At 38.2% G+C, this 16,718-nt stretch overlaps 1 protein-coding gene across 17 annotated transcripts in view; it reads left to right on the top strand.

Annotated features, from left to right (window-relative positions):
• USP54 (ubiquitin specific peptidase 54) overlaps positions 1–16,718 on the top strand; it is a 119,010-nt gene that overhangs the window by 49,412 nt on the left and 52,880 nt on the right. For 9 of the 17 annotated variants that reach the window (XR_003519875.1, XR_003519874.1, XM_027593606.2 and 6 more), the window contains exons 1-2: positions 10,201–11,030; positions 14,943–15,035. Coding sequence is in view for 14 of the 17 variants with exons in the window: in XM_027593606.2 (XP_027449407.1) it covers positions 10,884–11,030; positions 14,943–15,035 (240 nt within the window). In the remaining 3 variants the exon portion in view is untranslated. Of the gene's footprint in view, positions 1–10,180; positions 11,031–14,942; positions 15,036–16,718 lie in introns of those variants that run through there. The other 8 variants (XM_027593460.2, XM_027593450.2, XM_027593495.2 and 5 more) reach the window with 3 other exon arrangements.

The following is a 16,718-nucleotide window of genomic DNA, read 5'->3' as shown; positions in this document are numbered from 1 at the left end:
GTAGGTCCAGTTGACTGCTTTGTTTTTTTTTCCTTAAGTTTGCTATTTGTTCATGGTTTTGCCCTGTTAGTAGTAGAATAAGAAGACAAGTAAAAGTTAAGGGAGAGAAACTTGTAAAAAATGCATCCATTAATTTTCCCCTTTGTGAATTAGAAAAATACGGTTTTTCTCTAGCCAAAAGAATGCCCCTTCTGGGAGCCTTGAAAATTTTTGAAAAGGGGAGTAATGTGATATTTTAGGAGTCTTGTGGTAGTTATATGTAGGATTGGAGGCTTGGCAGTGAATCAGTAATGTGGTGCTTTGGTCCAGCGGTGGTGAGGATCTGAACCTTAGCAGCAGCTGCAATGAGAATAGAATGAAAGGAAATAGATATACAAATCTAGCCCCCTATTTTTTTTTAAGATTTATTTATTTATTTGAGAGAGAGAGAGAGAGAGATACCGCAAGTGGGGGGAGGGGCAGAGAGAGAGGGAGAGAGAGAATCCTCAAGCTGACTCCCTGCCAAGCTTGAAGCCCAATACGGGCCTTGACAAGACTCTGAGATCATGACCTGAGCCGAAACCAAGAGTTGACTACTTAACTGACTGAGCCATTCAGGCGTCCCTAGCCCCCTATTTCTAAATAAATAGTTAACATTTATTTTTTAAGATTTTATTTTTATTTGACAGAGAGAGAGAGAGAGAGCACAAGCAGGGGGAGTGGCAGCCAGAGGGAGAGGGAGAAGCAGGCTCCCTGCTGAGTAAGGAGCCCAATGCCGGCTGGATCCCAGGACCCCAGGACCATGACCTGAGCCAAAGGGAGATGCTTAACCCACTGAGCCACCTAGGGGCCCCAGAAATAGTTATCAATTATTAAACAGCTTTCATATTGTTGTTATATTATGTGTCTTCAATGATTGGTTACCTCTGGTCCAGAGTCCTTTCATTTTATCTTTAGGGAAAATGAGTTTAAATTCCACTTTTGATTTTACTTTGTGTAAGAAAACTATGAATTATAGATAATATATACACGAATTATGGATAATTTAGAAAATAGGGAAAAGGGTAAAAAAATCCATAATTCCATCACCCTAATAAAACCCCTATTTTTTTACATTCACTTGGATTTATAAACTTTTCTAATAGTTCAGTCTAGGTAAATCAAGCTCTGAGAAACAGGTTCCTGAACTAATAGAACAACCCATTAACTACTATACTGTGATGTTAAACTTAATGAACCCAGAGATTTCACATGAAAGCTTCACTGGACTCTAGTTTACCAGGATCACAAACTATGTCAATAACTCCTTTTTTATAAATCTGTCTTAGCTCACCTACCTTTATACATACCGATATTAACCTTCCAAATGCCTCTATTCCCCATTGGGCCCAAGGTTCCATCTTCTTCAATGAATTATTTGCATAATTTGAAGTTTTTTTATTTTGAACCAATTTTGGACTTATAGAAAAGGTACAGAAATAATTCAGAGAAGGGAATTTTCATATATTCCTCAGTCAGCTTCCTCTAATGTTATCTTTTTTTTTAATTAAAGATTTTTATTTATTTATTTGACAAAGAGAGAAAGGACAAACGGGGAGTGGCAGGCAGAGGGAGAGGGAGAGGCAGACTCCCTGCTGAGCAGGGAGCCGGATGTGGGGCTCTATCCCAGGACCCTGGGCTGAAGGCAGATGCTTAACCAACTGAGCCACCCAGGCACCCCTGACGTTATCATCTTATATAACCATTGTACTTATATAAGTACAATGATGAGAATCAGGAAGTTAATATTGGTACAATACTGCCAGTAACTGAAGACCTTTTTCAGATTTCACAAGTTTATCCACCAGTGTTCTTTTCCTATCTAGTTTCTCACATTGCATTTTAGGTGTTTTTCTTCCTTAGTCTCCTGCATTCTATAAAAATGTCTCTCTCTCTTTGTCTTTTATAACCTTGACATTTTTGGGAGAGTATTGATCAGCTATTTTGTCAAATGTTCCTCAATTTGGATTTTTCTGATGTTTTTTCATGATTGGACTGAGATGATATGGTTTAGGCAAGAATACTACAAATAATGTTGTGTCCTCAAGTGTATTATTACCATGGGATTCATGATGTTAGTATATATTATTGCCGGTGATGTTGACCTTGATCACTTGGTTAAGGTGGTTTCTGCCAGGTTGCTCCATGGTAAAGTTACTATCTTTTCCTTTGTAGTTAATAATTAATATCTTGGTGGGGATACTTTGATACTATCATTTGCATAAATGTCATGTTCTCTACACATTACTTAAGAGACCTCACTGAACTTTATTTATTATGAAATAAATTCCCTTAAGAGACCTGTCCCCTTCTAAGCTTCCTACACCTTATATCTGGTTTCATCAAAGGGCCCCCAGGCTCTGCAGCAACAAATCCTTTCTAGTGTTCATTGATCTCAGCCACATTCATGTCATATTCATAATGAGGTCTCCAACCTGTAGATCTCTGAACCTCATTTACCTATCTCTTAGGGTGACAGGCTCTTCCTGGACCAGTATTCCTCCAGGCCTCATCCCTCTTTATGCATAAGCCAGTTTCATTTCAGCAAACATTTGAATGACTATTCTGGGTTTTTTAGAAACAGAGGCTAAGAGAAGCTGACTTTGTTGATGAAGAATACAGTAGGGGATAAATAGAGTGGCTTCGGCTATAGCCTGGTTTATTACTTTGGTCTGAGAAAAATGGCAGCACATTTTGAGGTACTGGGCATACTCTTGTGAAATAATTGTCCTTTGTATTTCATTAATACAGAGAAATAAAATGTTTTTCTAAATTTAATTAGCTTCTAGAGCATTACTTCTAATGCTGGCAGTCTTGAGCTTATGATCTTTTAAATTTAGCCCTGTCATTTTTGTCAGCTTTGGATCCTTGGTGGAATTATTACAGTGGGCTCAAGAATGCAAAATCCAAATGTGTATCAACAGTATAATTTAGCTATTTAGTGCTAACAAACTTTATACAATGAAAAACATATCACATATTGCTTTAATAAAATATGTTTATTAATATTACTGAATTTAAAGTAGCTTTTTGAATTATGTATTTTCTCAAGTAACATATGCTTTTTTTTTTTTAAGATTTTATTTATTTATTTGACAGAGAGAGAGAGACACAGCGAGAGAGGGAACACAAGCATGGGGAGTGGGAGAGGGAGAAGCAGGCTTCCGGCTAGCAGGGAGCCCAGTGCAGGACTCGATTCCGGGACTCCGGGATCATGACCTGAGCCAAAGGCAGACACTTAACGACTGAGCCACCCAGGCGCTCCTCAAGTAACATATACTTTAGAAACCTAGTTTCTGTAATACATTTCAGATTCTATGGGCCCTGAAGCTCATATAATTCAGGGGGTCCTGTTTAAGGAAAACATTTTTTTTTAAGATTTTATTTATTTATTTGACAGAGACAGAGCGAGAGAGGCAACACAAGCAGGGGAAGTGGGAGAGGGAGAAGCAAGCTTCCCACTGAGCAGGGAGCCCGATGTGGGGCTCGATCCCAGAACCCTGGGATCATGACTTGAGCCGAAGGCAGACGCTTAACGACCGAGCCACCCAGGTGCCCCGGAAAACATTTTTTATTTATTTTTATTTTTATTTTTTTTTCAAAGTTTTATTCATTTATTTGACATAGAGAGACACAGTGAGAGAGGGAACACAAGCAAGGCGAGTGGGAGAGGGATAAGCAGGCCTCCCGCCAAGCAGGGAGCCCGATGCGGGGCTCGATCCCAGGACCCTGGGATCATGACCTGAGCCAAAGGCAGACACTTAACGAAAAGCCACCCAGGCGCCCCCGGAAAACATTTTTTAAAAGTGAAAATTAGTTATTGGACCTTGAGGACTGTGCAAAAGAGGGACCCTGAAGCTTAATCTTCATTAGTTTCTTTGTGAATCTGCCTCTAATTGTGGGGGTCTGCAAAAAGGTTAGGACCCAAAAGTTTTCCATCATCTCACACATGGAAAAAGTTTTAGCCTGCCCGTAGGAAGCTAGTGTGTTCAGATTGGGAACAATGTGGAACATACAATTTAGTATCTCTACTACACAAGGAAATAACAGGTGATAAGATGACATGCTTGTTTTACAATTTTGGCTTCTAGCTTCCTAGAAGTTTACCTGATATTAGAGACAACAATGTAAAGCAGACTGTGTTGATGTAGTAAGTCCCAGGAGCTATGTAGTAATGATGATTAAATAAGTATAAAGAAAATTAAAGGTTAAATAAATACAAGTGTTTACGTTCAGATTGTCTTATTTCTTCATGATTCGGTCTTGATAGGTTGTATATTTCTAGAAATTTATTCAGGTCTTCTAGGTTATCCAACTTGTTGGCATATATTTTTTCACAGTAGTTTCTTTTTTTTTTAATTTAAAAATACCTTGATTTTTTCTTCCAAATTTTTATTTAAATTCCAGTTAGTTAACATATAGTGTAATATTGGTTTCAGGTGTAGAATTTAGTGACTCATCACTTACACACCCTGTGTTCATCACAGCAGGTGCACTCCTTAATCCCCATCACCTGTTTGATGCATCCACCCTCCCCCACCTCCCCTCTAGTAACCCTCGGTTTGTTCTCTATAATTAAGCGTCTCCACAGTAGTTTGCTTGTTTTTTTTCTTTCTTTCCTTTTTTTAAGATTTTATTTTTAAGTTATTCCTACACCCAATGCAGGGCTCAAACTTACAATCTTTTTTTTTTTTAAGATTTTATTTATTTATTTGAGAGAGAGAGATAGCGAGAGAGAGAGCACGAGTGAGGTGGAGGGGCAGAGATGGGCAGAGAGTGAGGGAGAAGCAGGTTTCCTGCAGAGCGGGGACCCTGATGCAGGACTCAATCCTAGGACCCTGAGATCATAACGTGAGCCAAAGGCTTACAATCTTGAGATTAGGAGTCTCGTGCTTCACTGACTGAGCCAGCCAGGTGCTCCTTCACAGTAGTTTCTTATGATTCTTAGTATTTCTGTGTTATTATAACAGTTCTTTCATTTCTGATTTTATTAGTCTTTTTTCTTCCTTAGTCTAGCTAAAGATTTATCCATTTTGTTTATCTTTTCAAAAATCCAACTCTTCATTTTATTTATCTTTTCTATTCTTTTTCTAGTATGTGTTAATTGACTTGATTATGGGAGTTCTTTCACAGTATATACATATATCAAATCATGTTATACACTTCATTATATACTACAATTTTATTTGTCAATTATACCTTAATAAAGCTGGAAAAATTTATAAGCGAGCTTATTTGGCTCCTCAGAGTCTATTCAGCAATAGTAAAATAAAGGTCACTATAACTTTTTCAGAGTTGAGAGCAACACAATAATGAAATTCTTACATGTTCTTTCTCCTCCTTCCACCTTTGATTACTCCATAGTTTTAGCACTTGGCTGGGAACTAGTAAATGTGGGTAAAAATGATGATACATTTTCTGTAGAGTTTGTGAATAAATAGCTGTCAGGTAGCCTGCTATCTCTAAGTTTGTTGTAGTCTAGGACTCTTCTTTGCAGAATGCTGTGAGTCCTTTGGTTGTGAGGGGCAAAGTCAGAGAGGAGTACTAGGTAATAGGCCATGGAGCAGTTTTAATTTAAATTTGAATACATTTGTATATACAGCATAGTTGCCGTTATCAGGTGGTGGTGGTTTTTAATCATCATCTAATAGACATAAAAATTAAGCAAGATTCTGTGTTTTATTTTTTTATTAAAAAATTTTTTTTAAAGATTTTATTTGAGAGAGCACAGAGCACGAGCAGGCACTTGAGAGCACGAGCAGGCACGTGAGAGCATGAGCAGGGGGAGGGGGAGGGGCAGAGGGAGAAGTAGACTCCCCATTGAGCAGAGAGCCTGACGTTGGGCTGGATTCCAGGATGCTGGGATCATGACCTGAGCCAAAGGCGGGTCCTTCACGGACTGAGCCACCCAGGCGCCCCTCTGGTTTTTTTTTAGATTGATTGATTGATTGATTATTTATTTATTTATTTGACAGAGGCACATCGAGAGAGGGAACACAAGCAGGGGGGAGTGGGAGACGGAGAAGCAGGCTTCCCCCTGAGCAGGAACCTAGACAATGTTAGGGCTGGATCCCAGGACCCTGAGATCATGACTTGAGTTGAAGGCAGATGCTTACCCAACAGAGCCACCTAGGCGTCCCAGTATTCTGTATTTTTTTTTAAAGATTTTATTTATTTATTCATGAGAGACAGAGAGAGAAGCAGAGGGAGAAGCAGGCTCCCAAGGAGAGGAAGCCTGAAGCGGGACTCGATCCCAGGATCCTGGGATTATGACCTGAGCCGAAGGTAGATGCTTAACCATCTGAGCCACCCAGGCACCCCCAGTATTCTGTATTGAAACTGTATGTGGACAAATTCTTTGGAATAGACTGCCACTGAACAAATAATGCATGCTCACCAAGTTTTTTACTTTTCTTTTCCTTTTTTTAAAACTAAGTATCTAAGGATATGACTCTTGGATATAATTGTAGAGAGCTACCTCCCTAGAGTGGCGCCTGGCTGTCTCAGTCGGTAAAGTATGTGACTCTTGATCTTGAGGTCATAAATTTGAGCCCCACGTTTGGTGTAGAGATTGTTTTTTTTTTTAAGATTTTATTTGTTTATTTGACAGAGAGAGACACAGTGAGAGAGGGAACACAAGCCGGGGGAGTGGGAGAGGGAGAAGCAGGCTTCCCGCCGAGCAGGGACCCCGATGCGGGGCTTGATCTCAGGACCCTGGGATCATGACCTGAGCCGAAGGCAGACGCTCAATGACTGAGCCACCCAGGCGCCCCAAATTATAAGTAAATTATGTTTCTTGAGTATTCTTTACTGCTATATAGAATAATAGAAACTAGAAATATGAGCAACTTTCCTGGTTAACTCTTTGGATATCTCAATGTAGTGCAGTTTGTCTTCCTAATATTTGCGTTATTATTGGCATTAATCACTTGTAATGGGGCTGCTGCTCCTTCATTAGAAAGTGAGATACTCATCACGGTTTTTCCATTTGAATCATTGATCAACTGGACATGGTCATTCTTTGTAGACCTTCTAAAATGTTACCTTGTTCCTTGTAATAGGCTCAACTGTTTGCCTTTTTACAAATAGAAAGTTAAACTTCGTATTTTAAAAATAACTGTAGGGGCGCCTGGGTGGCTCAGCCGTTAAGCATCTGCCTTCGGCTCAGGTCATGATCCCGGGGTCCTGGGATCGAGCCCCACATCGGGCTCCCTGCTTGGCGGGAAGCCTGCTTCTCCCTCTCCCACTCCCCCTGCTTGTGTTCCCTCTCTTGCTGTGTCTCTCTTTGTCAAAAAAATAAAATCTTTAAAAAAAGAAAAATAAAATTAAAAAATAAAAATAATTGTAAAAGAATAATAATTGTAAAATTCAAATGTTTCTCCAAGCACGTAGTTAAATTGTTCTGACATATCACTTGTCCTATGTGAGTCCTGTTGTTCTTTTTATACAATTAGAGGACTTATTCCTGGTGGCTTACAACTTTCTAGTATCCTGAGATCCCCAAACCAAAATTTACTTTTATACTTTTAGGCATTGCAGTTTACTCATTCAGTAGAACTCATTATTCCTCCTTTGTTTTGAAAACTTGCTAGTACTTTGGCATGCCTATTACTAAATCTCAATCAGTGTGTAAAATAGGTATTGTGCCCCAAAAACAAAGTTCAGGACACTTAAGTAGTTAGGATTATACAAAGTAGTAAAAATGTGGAAATTGAACCCATGTCTTCTAACTGCAAGTCTAGTCTTGGTCCTATTTGTATAATATCATAATTACTCAACATCACTTGCTCTTAGAACAACTAGACATTATACTGTATTTTGAACAACTTAAAAAATGATTTAAAACTTACAGTGAAGTTACAAGAAATGGTACAAAGAATTCCCATATCCTCTTCAGGCACATTTACCTGTTGTCAACATTATTGCTATATTTGCTCTACCATTTTCCCTTTCTCTCCATATAGACAAATATACACATACCCACACCCATATACATATTTTTTTCTTCTGAACTATTTCAGAGTAAGTTGTAGACATTATGCTCTTTTACCTCTAAATACTTGAATATTGTCTAAGAAGTTCTTTTCTTTTTAAAAATAGGCTGTTAGATTGATGTGGGTAAAACTCTTAATTGACTTCCTCATATATCTTTAGTAGATGGTACAGTAGAAGGATTATGTTGTTTGGTGCTAGACCTACAACTTAAGTGAAATATTTTGTCATCAGTATTTCTTTGGATCATTTGTTACTGCCTCTCTTGTCCTTGTTCTTTCTGGCTCTCACCTCTAGTTTCTGACACACCTAGAGCAAGTGTGAGAGCTTATTGCCTTACTCTACATAATACTGCCATTCAGAGCCTGAGAATCTTTTTTTCTGTGACTGCTTTTTTTTCTCTTTGCTCCCTGAACTCAGGGGTGTGTATCATAGGGTAGGCTGAGTTTCAGTAAGCTCCTAATGTGGATACTGGAAACCCCACCTGTCTGCCAAGTCCTTTTGGCTGTGAGCAAAGTGGCGGCTTGGTACTTGTCATTCCTTTGCAGCAGTTGAGCTGAAGGAATGCTGCATGGCTTGTTGAAGTTGCTTAGTAGCTCCGAGTGGGGTGTGTATGAGGGTGTGTATAGAGTTGAGGGTCTTTTAATCTGTGTGGGAGATACAGGATCCTTCCTGGTGCTATGCTACTCATCAGGGAGTATTTATTGAGTTCCTCCTTATGACCAGCACTATGATAGGAGCTTTTGGAGTAGTTTAATAAAATACATTATTAAGTCACAGATTTATAATAGTTAAAAAATTCTAGTTCTGCCACTTACTAGTTTATTTGGGCAAGTTAATGTCTTTAAGTTTCACTCTACTGTTCTATAAAATGGAACTATTAACACCTCATAATAGGGCTATTGTAAAGAATAAATTAAGAATGTAAGTGTAGTGTTAGTACTTGTCTGACACTAGTTAGTATTTCATTTCATACAGTCATTTGGGATATATGACTGATACCATATAAAACAAATAGAGAGTAATAAAAACAAATAGAGGATAATATGACACTACAGTGTATAGTCAAATACTTTAATTGTGACACGTAGATTATAAATAGCCTGGGAATTTAGGGAAGGGAAAGAACAGTCTTGTGCAACCATTTAATGTTCCTGTGCCTCAGTTTTTCCACTGGATATACTGGGTAGTGCTAGGTGATCTCTTAGAGAATGATTAAGATGCTTTAGCATTTTTGCTTTTTTAGGTGGTTCATATGATGATAGGAAGTAAGGAAGGGAGAAGCTTGGGGAGCTGTTGGAAACCAAATTTAACACTTAACATTCTTAATTTTTTCCTTATATGGACATGGCCCTTATAGGAAAGCTTAAAGCTGGAGATAGAAGTATTTCCTTCCAGTGAAGGTGTTTGCTTTGGTATTTCTCCCCTGTTGCCTCACTGGCATTTTAATTAGTTGAAAACTAATGTTGGTCAGTGGATGGCCTCTGATTGTGAGTGCCTCAGATTTAATCTGAGGATTAAGTTATTTGTAACCCAAATTATCTCTTTGATCCTCTGGCAAAAATAAAACATACAAACAAACAGGGCAGGAGAAGATTTAGTTCTCTTGGACATGATGTTAAGGACATATGGCTTACTTGCCTTGAGTGTTTCTCTAAGATGGGACATCTTTCCTCAGAACAGAGTCCAGACTGATAACTTGGCCTTCCCACCTTTAAACAGGCTTTCATAGCCATGAACATGTAAAATACCTTTAAAAATTTATTTATTCACAACATCTAACAGACTGTTCCAATTCTTAATTTGATGTATATTTACTTGGTAATATTTTTGTTAGTCTGATTTTGAAAGGTTTGTATTTGGTTTTTGTTTTTGTCCCCATCAACTTTGTTCTAGAAAATTTCAGAGAAGTTTCCTATGAAAGTAAATCTGCTTACACCTTTTTTTTTTCCTCTTTGGCTTGAGTGTTTCGCCTTTTTGTTGTTATTGAGGTTTTTTGGGTTTTTTTTGTTTTGTGGGGTTTTTTTGGGGAGGGTCATTGTTTGCCAAGGTTTCAAGTTTATAGTGAGAGGTGAGGCAACGTTGATCTTGGCAGAACAGCACAAAGCCAGTAGAGTCATTAAGTGACGCAAGCTTTTAGTTTTTTTTTTTTTTTTCTTTTTGTTAAAGCTCTTTGGCAGAGCTGGCTATTCTAGTCACAGAGGAAGAGAAGAGGAGACTTTCTGAAATTCTGGATAGAATGATAGAAGATGTTTGGGGCATATTAAAAAAAGAGCAGCAGCAGTAAGAACAAAAACCCCATGTAATTAAAACAAATTTCTTATCTCTGTGGATTCTGTATCAGTTGCTTAGAACTTGAGTTTTTGCTTCAGATGATGATGGGACAAGAAATAGAGAAGGAGAGGAGGGTTGCATTGGATTCTTGCTTATCTGTCTGCCTCTCCTTCCAGTTGGAAAAAATCTTCAGTCTACAAGAAGCATCATCAACAAGTCTAAGGAATACATCCTACTGTAATCCTGGATTCTGTTGGAGTTGAGGACTACAGCCACTTCACCAGTATTTTATGGAGGCAATTCAAGAAAAATAGAAGAACAGAATACCTAAGGATTTCTCTGTGTTAGTACTGTGCCATGTTAAATTTGGGTATTGTTTGGAGCAAGTCGGGGACAGCTCTGTCATGAGGATCTAAGAAAATACCTGAGTTCCTTGAGCTACGTAGATGATGTTTGGAAGGTTGTAAACTCAAAGTATTTCAACATAAATTCATTGAATTCTGGATTCTCTTTTACAAGTCAGGACTTCAGCAGACAGAAACTCTCTCCCAAAAAGATACAAAGTCTTTTCTGAGTTTTCAAGCTAAATGTGAACAATAATGTCTTGGAAAAGAAACTATTTTTCAGGGGGCCGTGGTAGTGTCCAAGGGATGTTTGCACCTCGAAGCTCAACCTCCATAGCCCCCAGCAAAGGCCTCAGCAATGAGCCAGGACAAAACAGCTGCTTCCTCAACAGTGCCCTGCAGGTAAGGGCAATTTCTTACTTTCTGGTGAACTTTGACTTTTAGTTACTGATGCTGTGTTTCCAATAACTCGTTTAAATATAATCCTTGATGGTCTCTGTTTGAGGTGAGCAGCCTGAGATTATTTTTAAGTTTATCTGTGTGATCTTAGCAAGTCACTTATCTCTTTGAGTCTCAATTAACTCATTTATAGGAAAAAGGGATTAATAATGATAATAGAAATAATAACTGTGCCTGAAGGGGAAAGTACATGGACCAGATGATCTTAATACTTGTTTATTGACTTTCTTTTTGCTTCCTTTTTTTCCTTTTGAGAGCATAATGTTGTATCAACCAACTTTCTTTTCTCTAGTTAAGAAAACAAAGTTCTTTCCACAAGTCAAAGACTTTCAGGTATATTACTCTCGTCTTCATTAGAAGGCTCTTAGCATTCAGGCTCTTAGCATATACACTGAATGGAGTCCAGTCTTTGTCCATTTCTTCATCTCCTTCCTCTGAACTCTCCTGTAGTGGTTCATGATTGGTGTCTGGTCAGATATGCTTGAACAAAGGTAGTGGAAAGTAATTCCCCTAAGGTGTGATTATCTACTCTAGATTTTCCCTTTTGGTGTTGGTTGCCACATTAGTGATCTCAGAATCCTAAACTTCTTGTCTGCCTGCCTGCTTTGCCTTGTCATGCCCATAGAATGTTAAGTTCATCCCCTTTGGCCTAACTTTCAAGTAATTACTTTCCCCTCTTTTCTGCTCCTCAGAGTAAAAGTAAATGAAATTTGCCATCCAAGATAATTATGCTTGGGTGAAATATTAGTGTTATTGTTTCAGATGTAATGAGAAAAGAAGTTGCTATGAGAGAAGAAAAGACAAGACAATGTATTTGGTGTAAAAAGCACGGACACTCTCTCTAAAATAAGTAAATAAATCTTAAAAAAAAAAAGGGGGGCGCCTGGGTGGCTCAGTCGTTGAGCGTCTGCCTTCGGCTCAGGTCATGATCCCAGGGTCCTGGGATCAAGTCCCACATCGGGCTCCCTGTTCGGCGGGAAGCCTGCTTCTCCCTCTCTCACTTCCCCTGCTTGTGTTCCTGCTCTCACTGTTTCTCTCTCTGTCAAATAAATAAATAAAATCTTTAAAAAAAAAAAAAAAGGTGCCTGGGTGGCTCAGTTAGTTGAGCAACTGACTCTTGGTTTCAGCTCAGGTTGAGATCTCAGGGTCATGAGATCAAGCCCTGAGTCAGGCTCTGTGCTTAGTGTGGCATCAGCTTGGGACCTTCTTTACTTCTCCCTCTGCCCCTCCCCCTCTGCTCTCACTCATTCTCTCTATCTAAAATAAATAAATCTTTTTTTTTTTTTAAAGCACTGGACCTATGAATTAGTTTTAGTGCATCTATAGACTTGCCTTGTGACCTTATGCGGGTAATAGTATTTCAGGATTCTCATTTATAATACAAGAATCTTATCAAGCTTATTTATGTAATAGTTTCATAATCGGGTTGCCTGACTGGCTCAGTTGGTGGAGCGTCTGATTCTTGGTCTCAGGGTTGTGAATTCAGGCCCCACATTGGGTGTACAGATTACTTAAAAAAAAGTTTTATACTCTCAGTTTTTGAATTTTTATTTGAAAACATTAAAAAAAATCCTATGCTGTTAAGCCTAGAGAAAGAGTTTAACTATATTCCCTCACTACCACAAATTCATGCATTTGGGTGGGGTTTGTTAGGTTTTTTTCCCCAGATGCTGCATGTGAGTTTTTTGAGTGACACTGCATAAACTAATAATACTTCTGTAATTTAGAAGCAGGAAAAAAAAAAGTGTTGACATAGGTGTGTGTGTGTGTGTGTGTGTGTTTACCTCCTTCCTGGCCACAGTCCTGTTTTTATAATTCTGTTTTTTCCTGTATGTTCTATCTGTATTGAAACAATAATATTTATGACTTTCTGTTCTAGTTTCCAGTGCCATATGGAACACATACTACACACACACACACACACACACACACACGCACTTCTAAATCCATACTTAAAGATTGAGTCATTGATGGTTTTGGAGTGCCTATTGTAATCATGTTACAAGTTGAAAATAATTGTTTCTATGAGCTAATATTCTAACTTTTGATATGAATGCTATTTTGGCCACAGAAGTATTGAAACCATTATGTTTATTATAAAAAGGTGTTGCTTATTTGGGAGTATAGTGTATTTCAAAGAACTTTTGGAATATATACTTTGAAGACACATAAGTAAGAAGCTCCAGAAGTACAGTGCCTTTTCATATATGATGCCATTTAAATGTTTTCTAGCAAGAGGAGCTTCCTAAGGCATTATGCTATATATTATACCATTTCTTTTTTAACTAAAAGTCCATAGTGTATTCAGATTTCCTCAGTTTTTGCCTAATATCTTTTTCTGTTCCAGGATCCCATCCAGAATACTACAGTTACATTTACTTTTTTACTTGTCATGTCTCCTTAGGCTTTTCTTGGCTCTGACAGTTTCTCAAAATTTCCTTGTTTTTGATGATCTTAACAATTTTGAGGAGTAGTACTAGTCAAGTATTTTGTGGGATGTCCCACTATTGGAATTTGTTTGATATTTTTCTCATAATTAGACTGGTGTTATGGGTTTTTGAGAGGAAGACCATAAAAATAAAGTGTCCTTCTCATCACATCATATCTAGGTTACATACTATGAACATGATTTATCACTGTTGATATCACCATTTTTTTATTCTGTTGACATAAAGAAGGTCACAAACCTCTCAGAAAGGTCCAAAAATTGAGAAATCTAACAAAGACAAAATTCCACACTACAATTCAAGCTTTTTTTTTTTTTTAAAGAATTCTGCGGTTTTGTTTTTTTATAAGATTTTATTTATTTATTTGACAGAGAGAGAGTGAGAGAGGGAACACAAGCAGGGGGAACTGGGGAGGGAGAAGCAGGCTCCACGCTGAGCGGGGAGCCTGATGTGGGGCTCAATCCCAGGATGCTGGGATCATGACCTGAGCTGAAGGCAGACACTTAATGACTGAGCCACCCAGGCATACCTACAATTTAAACTTCTAAGTAAGTTTTCAGTACCATATGATTTCACTTATATGTGGAATGTAAAAAGCAAAACAAATGATAAACAAAAAGCAGAATCAGACCTATAAATATGGAGAAAAACTGATGGATGTGAGAGGGGAGGGAGATGGGGGGAGGGGAAACTGGTGAAGGGGAGTGGGAGATATAGACTTCCATTTATGGAATGAATAAGTCATGGGGAGGGGCACTTGGCTGGCTCAGTTGGTAGAGCATGTGACTCTTGATCTCAGGGTTGTGAGTTCAAGCCCTAGGGTGGGTGTGGAGATTGCTTAAAAGAGTAATAAAACCTTAAAAAAAAAGTCATGGGAATAAAAGGCACAGCATAGGGAATATAGGCAGTAGTATTGTAATAGTGATGAATGTGACAGATGGCAGCTACGCTTGTGTTGGTAAGTACAGCATAACATAGAGACTTGTGGAATCCCTATGTTATATACCTGAAACTAATGTAACATGTATCAACTATACTTCAAAAAAAAAGTTTGTTCCAAAAAAAAATATGTTTTTTTTTTGTGTGGATCATTAAAATAAACCCTAATTCTGCAGCTTTTAACCCATAAGTTAACCCTTTGGGATCACATTTGTATGTTATACCTTATTTTCTCTGTATAACCTTCCTTCATTTTCAAGTTAATGTATTTTTTAGAATATAGTTATCTGTCCCTCATGTTAGCTAACTGACCCTTTTTGACATTAGTTTTAATATACTAGAATGAGCTTTTTCTTGGGAATGAAGATATATTCTGTAGTCATTACCCATTTTTGCTTGAATTCTTGAATTTAAGATCACATGGAGGCTTTTTATAGAGTAATGAAGTATTTCCCCCATTTTTTGCCAGGTTTTATGGCACTTGGACATCTTCCGACGTAGCTTTAGGCAGCTTACAACTCACAAGTGCATGGGCGATTCCTGCATCTTTTGTGCTCTCAAGGTAAGTTCTTCAAATCTGTCTCTTCTCACTACCATTATTAGCCTGCCAAATGATCAATATTGAGGTAGTTTGGCTACTCAGGGTGATACTAAAGAATTTCTTAATTATCTGCCTGTGGCTTAGTGCAGAAGATGAATATGATTAGTTTTGCTTGCATCAAAGAATTGTTACTTGGCTTAGGTAGTCTGTTTTTCTGAACTTTTTTGCCCATACAGCTCTATTTAATGTGATAGGATATTATTCAAATGTGCTTAGATTTTGGGTATTTACCTGAAGAGCTAATTCTAAACTTTTATTTTGAAAGAATAAACAACCAAGTATTTTTATTGGAATTAACTATTGTCTGTTAAAGCTAAATTTAACAACAAACTATTGAGAAAAGTCAGTACTAACATTTTTCCATTACCACATTTAATAGATTCATTATACCCACTCTTTTTATAAAGATTATTTATATATTTATTTATATCACAGAGAGAGAGAGAGAGAGAGAGACAGTGAGAGCAGGAACACAAGCAAGGGGCAGTGGGAGAGGGAGAAGCAGGCTTCCTGCGGAGCAGGGAGCCCGAGACAGGGCTTGATCCGAGGACCCTGGGATCACGACCTGAGCCAAAGGCAGACGCCCAACAACTGAGCCACCTAGGTGCCCCCATTATATCCATTCTTGATCCCATTGTCTGACTCCCAAATTTTTCATTTCTGAATAAAATGAAACCTGAGGATTCATTTAGAGTTTGCTGCAATAGAGGAAGAAGAACTAGGTTGTATAAAAGGCCCCATTCTCCATTCTGTATCTGCTTGTCCAACATGGAGCTTCTCTGTGTTTTCCTGGTTTGTATGTACAATAGATTATTTATCACTGGATGAGTCTGCATGAGTTCTGATAAGCATCCAGTGTCATTTTTCAGTCTCAAGAAGTCTGAGCTCTTGGTTTTTGACAGGGATGCTTAGATGTGGTCATCATATGTTTAATTTAGTTGTTTTTACATCTTTGAGTAAGAACTGTAACAAAAAATCCAGGAGAATTTCCCAGTTATTTTGGCTATTTGCAACAACTGATTTGAAACAGTTTTTTGAGCGGCATCACTTCAGAGTGTTAAATCCATGATGGGCAGATATCTTTAGAAAGAGATGACTGAGTCTTCTGAACATTTTATCACTTAGGTCACAGACATCTTTTTTCTTTCCCCCTTAGAAGCATTGAAACTTTTAGCAAAGTATATGTTATTGATTAATTGGGAGTTTGAATATGAATTTTAATGAAACCAAATCTTTTACAAGTTGTAACATTTCTTTTTTTTTTTTTTTTTTTTTAAAGATCTTATTCATTCATTTGAGACAGAGACAATGAGAGATAGAGAGCATGAGAGGGAGGAGGGTCAGAGGGAGAAGCACACTCCCCGCCGAGCAGGGAGCCCGATGCAGGACTCGATCCCGGGACTCCAGGATCATGACCTGAGCCGAAGGCAGTCGCCCAACCAACTGAGCCACCCAGGCGCCCACAAGTTGTAACATTTCTGACTATGCCCACTCAGACAGAAGTCCATCCACAAGAGTATTTGGCTTGATTTTCTGAAGGGCAGATTAACATTAAGTATCTAATTTTAGGTAAACCAGAAATATAGTGGTCCTCTGGCCAGAAATCCAAGGGAAGTCTGGTTCATGGCATTAAAACAAAAAACC

This window comes from Zalophus californianus, chromosome 15 (genome assembly GCF_009762305.2).
Source record: "Zalophus californianus isolate mZalCal1 chromosome 15, mZalCal1.pri.v2, whole genome shotgun sequence".
NCBI classification, from domain to species: domain Eukaryota; kingdom Metazoa; phylum Chordata; class Mammalia; order Carnivora; family Otariidae; genus Zalophus; species Zalophus californianus.
Note: the sequence above shows the minus strand (reverse complement) of the source record. Positions and strands in the feature narration are given on the sequence as shown.